Genomic DNA, 17,133 nt, shown 5'->3' with positions numbered 1-17,133 from the left:
ACATAACTGCCGTAGAGATACTTCATTCATAAACATAAAAAAAATTATAAACCCCGGACTTTTGAACAGTGTAGATTTCGAAGAACTTGACAAAAATGTTTGATTGAACTTACTGTCATTACCTGCCCCATTTAGACATTTCTTGTATGCATGACTACTACTGCCGTCTAGCCAATGAAAAAAGGCGCGTATTGTAAAATACTTGCTGCGGGTGGAGCGTGTGAGGACATGTCCTAGTAGGAGTCTGACTGTTAGAGAGATTTGTTTGTAGTGCTAAGAGCGTGACTGCGACATAACAGGGTGTGTGTGTGTGTGCCTCTGGTGGCTTCCCACAGGTGGGCCGATAGAGGAGGAAGTGTTTCCTCGTTCTCTGAGAGATGTAATCGATTTAATTGCGTCTGCTTCTGTTGATTCATACTCGTTAAACGCTCTTCTTGGACCGCTGCCAACTCCATTCAGTCACCCAACTGAGAAAAACAGCCACAAGAGAAGGTTCATGTGAATGTTTTACAGTTGTCACACTAATTAAAGGCGTCTAGTTTGACGAGATGACTCAAGGGCAAGTGCACTGTTCAAAAAGAAAGCAGGAACATGTCTGGTTCCTATGCAAACCAAGAGGGAAAGGTGTAAACGGCTGCAGACCTATACCAAAGTTGACTTTACTTTGTTTCCCAGTTCTCGGTCTGCTTTGCTGTAAGATAGCATCTTCATTAGCGTCACTCACAGGTTTTACATACGTGAGATTGTGTATGTTTATGGTGTGTGTGTTTTGTCTGCTGCTAACAAGACTCGACTCAGTTAGACCCAGACTTGGCTGTGTGATGTCTGTTGCCTGGGTGATGTGCTGGATGATGGGACGGCATGCTCTAGACAAGTGCATTTATTCTTCAACCATTTTAAACAAAAAATAATGTTGTTTGTTACTGACAAACAACCGTATTGTGATAATGTATCAAAGATTTCATAGTTCAAATGTCCAATGTAGTTCGCCTATCTTTGCCTTTTATAATTTAATCAAATGTAATTAATTTCTTTTTAATTTGACAATTTTTACACTTTTATATTTTTAATTGTATTTTTTTACTTTCATTTTAATTAAATGTTTTAATTTAATTAAATCAGTTAAATTTATTTCATGCTTGAATTTAATTACATTACATTTTTTAATTCAGTTGCATTTATATAATGTTTTAATTAAATGTGTTTAATTTATTGTTTTAATTCAGTTGCATTCGTTTAATGTTTAATTAAATGTTTTTAATTTAACAGCATTTAATTTGTTTTAAACCGTATCTTATTTTAGTATTTAATTATTCCATTTGATTTAATGTCAAAAAGAATCCAGTTGTAAATTAAAGAAGTAATTACTGTTTTGAAAATAGATATGACCGGTTATTTATATAAGATGTTGAATTGGTAGATTAATAGAGTTGGTTGGACGTCATTATCAACACGCCGACGTAATCACTGGTACATTTATTTATAAATCATATAGCTTAGCTTAAAGCTCCTTTAGCTTATTCTCTGTACATTCGTACATTCTTTCAGTTATATTTGCACAAACTGAAATTAAAAAACAAGCTTTTCAGTTTGCAGCATCCAATGATTGGAACTTTTTACAACACTACTTGAAGACAACTTGCAGACCTTAGTGTCAATTAACAAATTTAAATCCTTGATTTAATGAGCTGTTAAAGCAAGAATTAATTTGTAAATGTTTTTAATTGTTGTCGGCACATTGTTTTGGTGCTGCACCTTGGCCAGGTCACTTTTGTAAAAGAGATTTTTGAGCTCAAGAGTTTTGCATTGTTAAATAAAGGTCAAAATAAAAAATTTAGGCATTCAAGACTCGCTCATTCATATTTATTGAAAGAGCAGTAGGAACCAGTTTGTGACTTGGGTATGAATTATTATTTTTTTTATAGAATGTCCCATTTTGAATGATATTACACAGCATTTTTACACAAAAAATACATTAAAAGACATTTTTTTAAAAGGTGTCTCCAGAATTTTTTTTAAAGAATTTTTGTCATTGATTAAATTGAAAGATTTGACATGATTTTTATCAGTACTACTGTTAATTTGTATCTGTTTTTTATAGTAATTGCTGCTTTAGAAAATTGTATTGTAAATGTATGAAAAAAATAACGTTAATGTTGCCATGAATTTAGCCATTGTTACTGATATGCTGTTGAAACATAAATAAAATTAAATGTTTAGAGTGTAAAAAATTAGGCTACATCATATTAGTTTGGAGAGTGGTATGATATCTAATAAAACACTGGGATATTTTACTGTTTGTATCACTCTGTTTGTCTGTTTTTGTGGTTGTTATAGACCAGAGTATGTGATTGGAAGCAGATTTGTATTTACATTTTTAAATGTATTTATTTTGTATTTTTGGGCTGTATGTCAATATATATATATATATATATATATATATATATATATATATATATATATATATATATATGTATGTATGTATGTATGTATATATATATATATATATATATATATATATATATATATATATATATATATATATAAATATATATATATATATATATATATATAAATATATATATATATATATATATATATATATATATATATATATATATATATATATATTAGTGCTGTCAATCGGTAAAAAAAAATTAACTAATTAATCGCACAATTTTTTAAAATTAATCGCGATTAATCGCGATTAATCCCAATTAAAAGACTGAAACTTTTTGGATATGTAAATGTAAAATGTCAATAATTAATGTAAACTCAAGACAAAGAAACTATTTAAATTCAAAATATGATTGTTTATTGGAATTTTTGTTTAACTTGTAACACAGATTTTCTCATGTAAACAACATACCTGCAATAAACCATCAATATTCTCCAAATTAACTGTTGGCTTGAAAGCCATATTTATTACAGAAATAAAAACACAGGCATGTAAGTACCATTTGAATTTCAAAACAATCAATGCCAATAAAAAACAAAAATGATTTCCATGTTGAATTCTAAGTGGACTGCAAAAAAATTCCAAAGTATAGTCATTGCCAGTGCTTTAAGTGGGCCGGTATGCACTGGTACTCAGTACAGCCACTTCCAAATATTGCTCTTGAGCGTACCGCCACCTCTCCGTGCGCCCAGAACATGCTTGTAGCGTACTGGTACGTTCATTTGGACATCTGTTTTAATAGAGGTTTTAATCTTTTACCTGCACTGCCGATTTTCAGAGCGCCCTTCACAATGCGAGCTTCCTAATTCATCCCACCGAGAGCAGAAACTACATTACCCATTCACCCTTAAGTTATACAAGTGAATAGCGCGTGTGTCGCTTTTCCCACTGTTAAGTGTCAACAACTCAACGTGGCCGGAGAAGGTGTGTGAAACTCGTTGTGAGTTATACTAAAGCAAAATCTTGAGTATTTATTGTCTGATAAACATTAAAAACTGTCTGCGGAGGTTGAGTCGTCCTGCAGCCCCCGCTGGCTGATCATTGGCTGCAGCATCTTTTTTCTAAGTTCTAAAAAAATACCGTAGACGGCAAGGCACAAATTTAGATATTCATTTATCTAATTAATCTATAGCCTATGCACAAAGACAATATGATCTTTTTGTCCCCTTTTTGTTTTAAAGCTTGATGAAGAGAGAGAGCGCAAGTTGCTGCAGCTGAGGAGGACAGTGATGCACGCGTACAGGAGTGATTGACAGTTCGCGGCACTGTGTACAAAAAATACTCCGCTACACAATTATTTCGTTATTTCGTTTAAGCTTATTAACGTTAGCGTTACAGAAAGGTCTGATTTACGCACTGTTACAGTCATTGTTTTTTTTTTTTTTTAAACAATGACATTTGAGTTCATGATTTTAATGTTGCTGTTTCTTGTGGCAGACTAAATGAAGAGTAATGTTTCTTGTGGCAGACTGAAGAGTAATCCGGCAGAGTTTTATACTGAAACTTTCCGTCTAAAAGTCCTTCCTTGGTCTTATCCATATTTCTTTGCACGTTGAACACACATAGGCCACAACTGGAAATAAAAAAAACTGCAACCGCGTTAATTGCGTTATTTTTTTTTAACGCGTTAAATATTTCAAATTAATCGAATGCGTTAAAGGGACACTGAGTAGGAATTACTCCCATCTAGTGGTGAAATTGTATTTTGCATTCAAACTAATTTTGCTCTCCAGCGCCTCGCTTTTTCAAATGCGCGTTGCATCTACGGTAGGCGATATGTACCAAAAAGCTTTGACAGGATGTATTCTAATAGCACTTCGTCGAGTTTTCCTTCAGGTGAACAGGTATGTTATTTCAAACAAACTGCAACATGACAACTAACAAACGAATGTTACAGTATGAATTACTGACTGTGGAAAACATGAAATATTGTTATTAGTAGTTATGTCTAATTTATTCGTTATATTTTCTGAATTATATGCATTGTTAGATATAAAAAAATATTATAATATAGACTGTAACACTGACTTACCTGTCGAGAAGAAAACTGGCCACTTCAGCGTCTCTTTTGAAATCTTTATCAAGCATTAGCTCTTTCCACCTAGAAAAAGCTTCCCCGACACTAACTCTTGTTTTCTGTAATCTACGGTCACGTTTCCTTTTACGTTCTATTTTTGACTGTTTTGGAGACAATGTTTTCTTCTCCTGTGGCGCGGCATATGTATGGTCCATAATAAGAATGCAATCCAGACTTTTAAGCTTGCCGGTGCAGTTTCAAGCGCCTCTCACTGCTCTGCACCTGCGTTTCTGGCTCTGACCGAAAACGCGCTGTGGAAACGCGTTGGCTTAGTACTTTTTGTCCCTCTCTGCTATTATAGTTTTGCAAGATGGCGGAACTACATGGAAGCCTCCGTCAACCTACCCGTCCCATGTATATAAAGATAATAAATTCTTCATTTACGAGGATTAGTTTAAACATTGGCATAGGTATTTGTACACCATCGAGGGCATATTTATGAATAAAAATATTGATTTTAGATAATAAAATACCTAAAAAGTTACTTATTGTCCCTTTAACGCGCTAATTTTGACAGCACTAATATATATATATATATATATATATATATATATAAAAACAAATTTTTAAAGTCCCCCAACAGACAGACAGACACTGGGGTTACATTGGCCAAAGCAGCTTTAGGACCCCCTGGTGTTAAGGGAGAGCCGGGTGCGTCAGAAAAAGGGAGGGGGGAGGGGTCCAGACAGACTTAGCTGTTCCTCCACTTAGCCCCCCCCCCCCAAAGTCTGGACATAGATACACGCGCACACACACAGCATTGTACACATCTCCCACCAGCTGTCTGGACACTAGACAGTAGGATCTGGTCAGAGGTCATGATTGTTTATTAGGTTGAGGTTGTTTTTTTGTGAGTTTTAGGTCAGAGTGCCCTGTTGCATGGCGTGTAATCCCTTCTCGCATATGAAATACACTAATGGCTCCCGTTAGACCATGGGTGGGCAACGCCGGTCCTAGAGTGCCAATGTCCTGCAGAGTTTAACTCCAACCCTGAAAAAATACTCACTTATCAGTAGCCTTAGTAATCCTGGAGACCTTGATTAGCTTGTTCAAGTGTGTTTTTATGAGGGTTAGAGCTAAATTCTGTAGGACAGTGGCACTCCAGGACCGATGTTGCCTACCCCTGCATTAGACTATGCCAATAGACTGAATGTCTCCCTTAAAGTGACATCTGTCCATATAGGAAACACTTAATCATGGTAACGGCAGTTTACAGGAAACAAACTTCATTTTGGAATCATGTTCATTTTGTTGCAGAATTTTTTTTATTTGCAATGTTACAGTTCCTTTAGGGTTGGTTTTGTATTCTTGGGATTGCTTCGCTGTATTGGAAGGGCCATTCGGAAGGAGGAATTTTGTGTTGTTCGGATGATTAATGACTGACTTGCTGGTCGCTCTTGTTTAAACATCTCTGTGTTCCTCTGCAAGCGACTCTCTGCGGGGCAAACATGAGACTCCAGTGACTTCACTTATGCGGGTCAGATTTGTCCTTAGGAAGTGGGATTGCAGGGAAAACCTTCCTCTCTCTCTCTCTGTCTGTTTGTAGTGATAGAGCCACAGGCGGAAGAGCTGTAGTGTAATGCACAGCACTAGCACTCTCATTCCTGGAAGTCAAAGTCTTGAAAGGAGACTGTCTCTGCAAACTCCTGAGGAATGGCAACAAGACTCCCAAAGGGCCCCAAACAGCCACTGCACACTAATATGCTTTTATGAAAGCATCATCAAATGCCTGCAGAAGCTAGATACAAATTGGATTGCAATTTTGCATTGAGTCTGTTTTGTGGTTTGAAGCAGTTATTTGTAATTATTTCACACTGTAAAAACAAAATCTGTAAAAATAGCAGACTGGGACATTATCCATTCATTTTAACAATTAATATAATTTTTTCTATTTCATTTAAATTTGATCACTGTCTCAAAAATTCTCTGATGTCACATTGCAGTAAAAACCTGCAAAAATGCATTTGGAAAAAATGCCAAAGGGTGCTGAGTAAGCTGGAGTTGGGGAAAAAAGTGTACAAGCCAAATTGTCCCAAGTGCTTCGTACTAAACACTTCAGAGAAGATCATTAGCATAAAGTTTTAAATGGACTAGGTTGCCGCAACAAGACTTTTTATTTTTTATTTATTTATTTTTTCTAACAGTGTATATCATGCTTTACGTAGTCTTCAGTTTGCATGTATGCTTGAAGGAAAGCATTGAGTAAGATGTAAGATTTGTATCCAAGAAATAATCAGCAGATTATTGGATTATCAGAACCCTGTTTTGAAACCAACTCCGCAACCACATTGTTGTCTTGCATCCATCTACATCCATTCTGCTTTCAGATTCATTCGGCTAATCTTATTGAGATGACCGTGATATAAAGCAGACATTACTGGTAGCGTCCAGGGATGGGGAGCTGGTGTCCTGCAGGCGTAGATAGAGAAGCTAAATGTCCTGGACGGGGTGGATGAGATTCTGATTATTGTTAATAAACTGAGCAGCACTGCAAGCTCCACAGTCTCTGCTCAGCTCAATAAAATGCTCTCTGCCTGGTGTTTTGCTAATTAGGCCTATCTAAAAGGCCTGTTTTTGTTTCGGAAAGCATATAAAGCCAGATAGCATTGACATTAAAAGCTTTTTAAGATAACTTTTCATGTATTTTACATGTTATGACCCTACAGCTGAATATCTCATGTGTTTGGTGAGCGGCCGTGTTCTACTTCAGCTTTGATTAAATGTGAACACAGAGATACAATGAACAGTAATTGTCCTGAGCTAAAGGGACAAAAGCTGTAAAGCAGTAATTGTATTATTTTTTCCGATTTGCTGTTCCTTGCAGCGAGTCGATGGCCTTATCCCAGAGGCTCAGTAAATGTTACTTTATGAAACCACAGGTCCACATAAATTCCTACCTGTTAAACAGATTTGTCAATTTTCTCTCCTGTGTTTGATCACTGCCTTGAGCTCATCCTGATGAATACATGGCTGTGTAATTGCTGTTGCAGCCAAATGACTTTTTTGATTGCTTGTGTGAGCAACTGCTCGGTTTAGGGATCAAACTAGGATCAGGTACTCCAACTTCAATGTATACCAAGGCTTATGAGAGTTATGGGAGTGAGGGAATCTCCATTTTTATTGCGTCTATGACGTCTGTTTATTGTGTTTATATCTGTAAAATAGCTTCTCCTGTCTTGGCTAAATGTGCTTAGACAATGTTCTTATAATATTAATATAATTGTTTTTATTTTAATAGCCAATAATAACGAGCTGATAGATAACTGATTAAAAGTTTATACTGTTTTGTCTACAATTTCAAATAAAACACTAAAATCAGTGAATTCAGGCATCACAACAGGATATATGGAAATAAATATTGAAATGTGAACATTTAACAGTGTTGCATGTATATTAAATCATGTGTTTTTGAATAACTTAAGGTGAGCATTAAATGATGACAAACTTAATCTAAATGTAAAAATAAAGAAAATGAGCATGTTCATTTAAATATCCAATATGGCTAATTAAGAGCTTTAAAACCGATAAGTTACTGATCTTGTGCATCCCTCTGTCCATTTGATTTTCTTAAAATTTTCTTTGATTTGCTTTCAGCATCCTAACCATACTGGCACACCCAACATTGAATCAGCCAGTAATATGAGACTGGAGGCGGGACTATCTGTTTGAATGACCAATTGCAGATGGAAATCAGTCATTATTTTTGCGTTTCTGTTTGATGATGCTAGTTGCACTTTACCTCCAAGTTATCAGTTTTCATAATGTATTATATATTTGTGGAATATGCATTTTGTTTTAAATTAAGCATGCAGTACTTACATTGATCTAACCGTGGTATTGAGATGCAATGTATGGTATTACCTTTGAGTCACTGTGGTCTTACTACACATACCACACTTTAACTTCTACACAAGATCTACGGTATCGCTTTGTAAAGAAAAAAATCAGGCAGCCTACCTTCACTTACTATAGTACACAGACATTTTATATTACACCAATATGCCACTTAATCTAACTGCCTGATGGTCTTGCATGATTCTGCTCTGCCAGATGGCCCTGGAATTGCTGAACCATCCTCCTTCCTTTCATTTGGCCCCTGAGTTCTCCTAGGCCAAGCTGGAGTGAGGTTTCTGCTGGTGCCCCCTCCAGTGCCTTTCTGTATCTGAGAGCCAGCCTGACAGCTTCCCTGTCCATAGAGACATTGGCAGGAGATGGGGCCTGTGCCAACCTCTCAGATAATCTACTCGAAAGGAAACGGCCACAAGCCCTCCGGCTCTTTGGCAGACGCAGCTTCAGCTTTTGGCCTCAGTGGAGACGTGATAAATTAATCACGATTTGTACTCGGCTTAGATTCATGTAGTCCTTTACTCTGATGTATTCTTTATAGAAAGCACAGTTTCGTTTTCTCTTTTTTTCTGGCGGCAGTTGACAAGTGAGTTACAGCTGTTGTGGAGTGCACCAGCTTTTTTGACTGCACTTTCCCTTTAAAATGAAGATTGGGAGGTGGGACTAACACAGACTGAAGGTCCCTAGTAAGGCAGAGTTGAGTGTTATCTGGGGAAAATTCTGGCAGGCCTCCAAGCGGCAGCTCTAACCTTGAGCTGGTGCACAAACAGTAGCAGGGAAGAGTCAGGCTGGTACAGACTGCCTCCACTGCCCCCAAAAACAATCCCACAATTCCCTTCTCCCCTCCTCTGCACCCACCCTCTTCCTGGCAGAAAGCAGAGCACCCTGCCACCTAGAGGTGGATGAATTTTCTTTATTCACTGTCCCGACCAGACAAAAATAAAGAGCCCAGTCATTTGGAAGATTCGACGATGCCTGTCTTGCATTTCCGGATGGAACGGAGCCAGTTGGTGAAAGCTGAATTAATCATGGTATGAGGAAAACACTTAACCAGAATGGTCTCATCCCAGATGTACTGTGCAGGAATGAAAGGTTCAGATAACGCCGTCAGACCTATTTAGGATGTAAAACGGCACTTGAGATTTCAAAGAAAAATTAAAATAAATATATATTGTGTTTTTCATTTTCCAGTCCCCCAATGTGTCTGGATGACTATTGGTCACACGTTATATCATTTTACATCAGACACTTTCAGAGCCGATGGCAGAGACATGAGCTCTAGTACCTCAACAAAGTCTCTACACTGATGAAACAAAACCAAATTGTTCCCATAATAATCAACAGTGTTGTAATACACATAGCCAGTGTGGCATGATATGACGTGCCTTCAGTTGGCAGACACCTCTTGACTATTTTTGTCAAGCTACACAACCTCCCCATCTAAAATAAAACCCTATCTATCTATCTATCTATCTATCTATCTATCTATCTATCTATCTATCTATCTATCTATCTATCTATCTATCTATCTATCTATCTATCTATCTATCTATCTTGCTCTGTGTGTGTGTTATATATTATTGATATATTTTATTTTAGCTTTCCTGGAAAACTTTTGGAAGTCAGCCTATCATATTTGCCTTTGTGAAAGTGTTTCTTGTTTAGTGTTCCAGATGCACGTTTAGGGAACAGAGTATGTGCTGTCCCTGGGAATGAGTCTGAGCCTAGATACACTCTAGCCCCTTTCACACTGCATGTTGGTCCCGGAAAATTGCCGGAGTGCGTTTCTGTGTGAATGCAAACATGTCCCGGGTTGGGGACCTAGTAACATTGTTGCGTTCAGTCCCAGAATAAGCTCTGTGTCAATAAAAGCCAGAACCAATGTGTAAAGGGAGTGTCGTAGTGGTGCCGCACGTTATCGCGCAACTCTTATGCCGGGTGTTTTCAAGGCAGATCAACGTTTGCGATGAAATTTTGTTTTTATCTACTACACATATTTTATGTATAGCACATAATTTTACATGGGTACAGGGTTGGATATTCTCAATGTTTTTCAGTTGTATGTGATGGAAAGTCCATTAATTTGAAAAATTTGCCTAACACAGGACAGAATCTAGCCAGACCAAGACTGAAAAATCTGCATACATCTCTTGCAGGCAAAAGTGGGATAAACCACCCTATTTTTTGGACTACAAGTCGCACCTGAGTATAAGTCGCATCAGTCCAAAAAAACGTATATAAGTCGCACTGGACTATAAGTTGCATTTATTTAGAACCAGGCACCAAGAGAAAACATTACCGTCTACAGCCGCGACAGCGCGCCCACCTCTGCCTGTATCAAATTCATTAGTGTAGAAGAAAAAAGCCGAAACACAACCAATGTAAAAATAGTACTTTTCAAGTAACTAGATGTTGTTGTTGATTTTTTTTTTTTTGTTGTTGTTTTTATTTTTTTATTCAGAACCCATAATTCTGTAATATACCTCTTAAACTAGGCAAAAGAGCTGTAAACAAAGACAAATTGCATGTTGCCCTGTTATGCACTGTCAGGTCTGCTATTTCACCATTCAGCTTTTAAGTGACTGGAAACATGGGGCAGTTTTGACAAAGGTAAAGTCTTTCGATTTTTCAGAAGACAGTTGAGAAATCTCCTTCGCCAAATGCTAATAAACAGAGATTGTGTCTGAGTGACCTGCTCTAAGGTTTAGTGTCCTGCTGTTTTTCTCCAGCACTTGAACTCTAAGCCACTTACGGCCTGAAGCGTTGCTTTGGAGCCAGCCAAAACACTCCAGTGTTTTCCTTCAGCGTATGTTGCTTTGTGATTGGATCTGAAGGCCCTGTTGTAGGCCGCTCTTGTTCCTCTACACCCCTGTGTTTTGGGGTAGGCGCGCGGCTTCGCAGCCAAATTACAGGAAACTGTCGCGACTAATGACCGGTCTCACTGACTAAAAAACAAAGACGCAGCCTAAAATACACAATCAATCATGAATGTGATATTACACCCCGGTTCTCTCTCGTAACTGCGTTAACAAAAGCGCTCAAAGAGGAAGAGGATGTGAGCGTCATCCTTTTGGCTCAGCCCTCATTACCGTCAGTTGAGACGGGATCCTCCATCTTTACCCTGTAATTGGGAGGCATCTCCAAACCATCAGTGGCCCTTTATGGCCCCCAGTGGAGCTCTGTGTTTTGTCTTTGAAGAGGGGCTCACAAACTGAAACTATTTGTTTCTGTCCAAGCCGCTGAGGGACCATTTTGCGCCTCAGTCTCGGGTCGAGCAGCCCTGTTTTAGATTAAGGGTTGGTCAGTATAATGAGGTGTCCTGCAGCGTCAGGCATCCGCGGCTACGCTGAGGACACATTCATCCGTGCTCGCGCTGCCACTTGCTGGTGTGTGTGTGCAGCCGGGATATAAACCGGTGCAGCCATTTCAGGCTTCACTCTTGTAGAGGAGCAGACAAAGGCCTCCCCCAGGGATATACAGCGGCAATTCACTCTCTCTGGACTCGAAGGGGACGCGGATACCGGCGATGATGCTACCAGGGGGCTTTTTTCCCATCCCAGCTCACTTGTTTGAACGCTGAGAATACAATAGCCTAGATCCGTGACTTCACCAAGCCTGTTAAACGAGTGGCATTATGATTTTTCCCTCTCGGTAACTCAGACACTGGCCTGATGATTTGCATGACAGTGCTGGTTCGAGAGAGAGGATTAATTCATTGGATACAGTTGGGGTGAGCACGGGCCAGCTGCAGCGGAGATTGAGAAATGAGGGCAGTCCCGTTGGCTTGGGCCCTTATCTGTCATCACGCTTGTGTGTTCTCTAAATACACGGGAGTGCTCAAGGGGTTAGTTTTCTGCACGTACGCTCAGCGCGCTGTTGTTTCCCCCCTCCCTTGCCTTGTTGTCATGACAGTGACTTACGGGAAGCTTTGTAATGGAGTTTTTTGGGTGGTGCGCATTGTGTACACGTAAGCGGATGTGTACGTGGTTGGATGGAGGAGCAGCAGGTGCCGTGGAGGCCCCAGGTGTTCTGTTGTTTGGCTCCAAGCATAAAGCCATCGGACCGTTTCAAATCCCCCCGTCCCTCCTATTGCGTCTGATTAATCAAGGTTTAGCTATCGATCAGATTTAAGCATCCACATTCATCCTGATTATCCTCCGCACAGAATGAACTCTTCAACTTCCTCCAGGCAGAAAATCATTTTGTAGGACTGAGAAAAGTCAAGTAGGCGCACCGATTTCTGCATCGATTTTGGTGGAAATCTGTGTTAAAGATGAATTTACTGAGCTGAAAGTTTATTACATTTACCAGAACATTTAATAAGTGAACATTGTGTGAAACATTGTTTAGTGATGTGGCTTTGAAATATGTGGTGTTTTTTTTTTAAGTTCTTTATTTTCGGAATTTGTAAAAAGAATTGTAGAACATTGAATAGTAGACATTTTAATTGTCAGTTTATTGCTGAAAGTATAAATATAAAAAGCATTTAATGCAGTACAATTTTCTGAAGAAGCCATTTAATATATATTATATATGGTGATGTTAAAATGTTATTCACTTGTAATATTAGCCAATAGGTTTGGAGATTTTGATCTTTTACCATTAGTGATTATCAAAAAAGAAAAATGGTGGCAAATGATCACGATTGAAGGGGCAAAATGATTGGAGAAGTCCTATATATGTGACACTGGAGCACAAAACCAGTATTTGTAACAATAACTAAAACTACACTGTATGGGTAAAAATTTTTAAATTTCTTTAATGCCAAAAACCATTAGGATATTAAGATCATGTCCCATGAAGATATGTTGTGCATTTCCTACCATAATTATATCAAAACGTAATTTTTGATAAGTAATATGATCATTTTGATAAAACTTAATTTGGACAGCTTTAAAGGTGATTTTCTCAAAATGTGTGTGTGTGTGTATATGTGTATATATATATATGTATATTTTTTTTTTTTTGCATCACCAAGTATCGGCCAAATATTGTTTATTCAGCTTTCAGATGATGTATAAATCTTTATTTAAAAAAATTGATCTTTATAACTGATGTTGTGGACCAGGGTCACATATGTCCAATTATGAATAATGTGTTAAAAATTGTGAGCTCCAAAAATGCTATAAAAATAAAACCTACATGGGTGAATTGTTTACAATAAAATAACATGTAATATGTGTTTAGAAAATACATTTCATGGTGACCTTAAATATCTGTCTACATATATAATAGACACCAAGATGGCTGCCATGTGGCCTGACATGTTTGAAAGGGACTGTTATAAGTAATGATCACTTTGCTTTTCCGTAGTGTGTATGTAGGCCTACAGGAAGTGTTCCTGGTGGATGTTGTGTGTTCTGTTAATAATCTCATTTCTTTTTTTTCTTATTTTGTGTCTCGGCAGCTGCTCAGAGTGAGGAGAGAGAGCGGGAGTGTGCTTTTAATGACCAGCACCAGCAGGTGGATGAGCAGAGCGTGGCTGCTGACTGGCACATCACCAGAGAAAATAACACCATCCTGTGCAGCAAGAGCAGCCGCTGCTACGGCCTGTGGGAGAAAACACATGACGGAGAGATCCGCCTGGTCAAACAAGGTCAGGATGAACTCAAACACACAAAAACTTCTGAATATAGACTTATGAGGACTGTCTGTGGACAGTTTTTCTTAAAGAGACAGTGCAACTATAATATAGTGCAAGCGTTATCTCCATGTTGTTTAAAAGTCTGCTACTATTATATGCTAAGCTTTTTAACCACTGGAAAATGACAGTATACTAGTTTATAAGAACATGAGAACATTTTGACTAAACTAATCGTAAACTAATAAATAGGTTGAATGATTATGTTTTATAACATTCAGTAAATTAAACAAAAATGTCTTATAATTCAGAAATCTTAATTAATAAAAGCTTTATTAATATTCATGATTTCATTCAGTGTCATGTTAAATATAATATACACTCACCGGCCACTTTATTTGGTACACCTGTTTAATTTGTGGTAACACAAATTGCTAATCAGCCAATCACATGACAGCAACTCAATGCGTTTAGGCATCTAGATGTGGTTGAGGATGACTTGCTGAAGTTCAAACTGAGCATCAGAATGGGGAAGAAAGGGGATTAAAGTGACTTTGATTGTGTGACTTTGATTGTGGAATGGTTGTTGGTGGCAGATGGACTGGTCTGAGTATTTCAAAAACTGCTGATCTACTGGGATTTTCATGCACAACCATCACACACAATGGTTTACAGAGAATGGTCTGAAAAATATAAAATATCCAGGGAGTGGCAGTTGTGTGGAGGAAAATGCCTTGTTGATGTAAGAGGTCAGAGGAGAATGGGCAGACGATGATAGATGATAGAAAGGCAACAGTAACTCAAATAACCACTTGTTTAACCAAGGTATGCAGAATACCATCTCTGAATGCACAACACGTTGAACCCTGAAGCAGATGGGCTACTGCAGCAGAAGAGCACACTGGGTGCCGCTCCATTCAGCTAAAAACTATAGAAGATTGGAAAAATGTTGCCTGGTCTGTCTTTCTGCTGTGACATTCAGATGGTAGGGTCAGAATTTGGCGTGAAGAACATGAAAGCATGGATCCATCCTGCCTTGTCTCAGTGGTTCAGGCTGGTGGTGGTGTAATGGTGTGGGGGATATTTTCTTGGTCCACTTTGGGCCCCTTTGTACCAACTGAGCATCATTTAAACACCACAGCCTTCCTGAGGATTGTTGCTGACCATGTCTATCCCTTTATGGCTACAGTGTACACATCTTCTGATGGCTACTTCCAGCAGGATAATGCACCATGCCACAAAGCTCAGATCACCTCAGACTGGTTTCTTGAACATGTCAATGAGTTCACATTACTCAAATGGCCTCTAGAGTCACCAGATCTCAATCCAATAGAGCAGCTTTGGGATATGGTGGAAGGGGAGATTCGCATCATGGATGTGCAGCCGACAAATCTGCAGCAATTGCGTGATTTTATCATGTCAATATGGACCAAAATCTCTGAATGTTTCCAACACCATGTTAAGTCTGTGCCACGAAGAATTAAGGCAGTTCTGAAGACAAAAGGGGGTCCAACCCGGTACTTGCAAGGTGTACCTAATAAAGTTGCCATTGAGTGTATAATACACATTAATTCATTATCATGTTAAGATTCATACATTATATATATATTTATATATAGGAAAACGATACGGTATAATTCATTTTTCCACAAAATGCATACTTTAAAATGGGAACACCCATACAAACAGAAATGTTTTCATCCCCACACGTTCTTACAGACTTTGTATCTCATACACTCAACCATCTGCATCCCTTCTTTGCAGGCTGTTGGACTTACATTGGCGACCAGCAGGACTGCCATGACGACCGTTGCGTGGTTACCACCACGCCGTCACAGATCCAGAATGGGACCTACAGATTCTGCTGCTGCAGCACCAACATGTGCAACGTCAACTTCACCGAGAACTGGGTGCCTAGCCCCACCAGCACCACCCGTAAGTCCTACAATCACTAAACAGAGCACTTAATCATCTCTAGGTCACATCTGAGTCAACGCCCATATTAGATTTCTGTGACGGAGTAGAACTGGTCTTGCAGGATCCATTGTCAGCAGTCTCATGCTGATCTCTGTAACATTCTTGTTTGAATATGTTTTTGTCAAATCATCAGATTACAGTATTTGATTCCACATTTATAATATACTGAAGGACTCTTTAAGATGATAATTGTCATATTAGCTCATTTCTACAGCTTCACTGTTGCCAGTGAATAATTGCCAGTTTAATTATTGTAGTACAAGCACTGAAAAGGGAAAAGGTTGCTAAAATTAACTTGACCGAGAGTAACGTACTCAGTTACTAACAGTAGATTTCCTATGTGTGGGTGACTGTGATTTTTACTGTTGAGAAATACATAAACGCTAACTGTGTTTAATGCAACTGTGTCTGCAAATAAAGAAGGTGGTGCATTATGGGATCGAGTGCTATTCTGGTTTAACTGATTGTATAAATCACATTGTGTGGATTGGACTCTGTTTTGTTGTCTTCTAACTACTGTATCGACTGTGCTCTGGAATGCTGGATAAGAAAACTCGGTAGTTTAGTAGTCGTATTGACTTCTCTGTAGTCGATTGAAGGTCAGCATCCTCTCGTCCACGAGGTCAAGGCTTTTAAAAATGAATGCCCACACATTTTTGGAAAGCAGCTCTCTATTGTATTCCCAAGGATTTTTGAAATACAAGTATATCTGTAAGTGTCTCTGTGTTTAGTTTTTAGAATTAACACCTGATCAGTTTTCAACATCACAGTAAGATCTGACTGTTGGCCCTTTTAAAACATATCCCATGATTCCTAAGTCATAGGTGAACTCTGTAGGTTGCCAGCTATCATTCTTATACGAGTTGTTTAGGGATCTACATTGAAACACCAGGAATTGAATCTCCCAAAAATCCAACTGGCTATTTGAAATTAGAAATCTATACTTTATCATTTGAGTTCATCACGTTGAACACTGCAATTCCACCAGTCTGTGAACTATAAGTAGAGTGTCTGGTCCTCCTGATAGTGTTCCTGGTTAATAAATACTCTGTGTTTTGCTCGAGTCCGGCTCAGATGAACTCCCGCTTTCAACTAACCCATGCAACCTTTCATTTCCCATCCTCGCTCTCCTAGAGCTGTCTAATGCCTTACCGCAGGACAAAACCCCAGCTTTACCTCTTTCTTTGTGCCCTC

The 17,133-nt window shown here is 38.4% G+C and overlaps 1 protein-coding gene across 4 annotated transcripts in view; it reads left to right on the top strand.

Annotated features, from left to right (window-relative positions):
• bmpr2b (bone morphogenetic protein receptor, type II b (serine/threonine kinase)) overlaps positions 1 to 17,133 on the top strand; it is a 70,029-nt gene that overhangs the window by 22,103 nt on the left and 30,793 nt on the right. For all 4 annotated transcript variants that reach the window (XR_008155058.1, XM_052564713.1, XM_052564715.1 and 1 more), the window contains exons 2-3: positions 13,789 to 13,977; positions 15,727 to 15,897. Coding sequence is in view for 3 of the 4 variants with exons in the window: in XM_052564713.1 (XP_052420673.1) it covers positions 13,789 to 13,977; positions 15,727 to 15,897 (360 nt within the window). In the remaining variant the exon portion in view is untranslated. The remainder of the gene's footprint in view (positions 1 to 13,788; positions 13,978 to 15,726; positions 15,898 to 17,133) is intronic.

This window comes from Carassius gibelio, chromosome B9, assembly GCF_023724105.1.
Source record: "Carassius gibelio isolate Cgi1373 ecotype wild population from Czech Republic chromosome B9, carGib1.2-hapl.c, whole genome shotgun sequence".
Taxonomy (NCBI): Eukaryota; Metazoa; Chordata; class Actinopteri; order Cypriniformes; family Cyprinidae; genus Carassius; species Carassius gibelio.
This window is presented reverse-complemented; position numbering and strand designations above follow the sequence as displayed.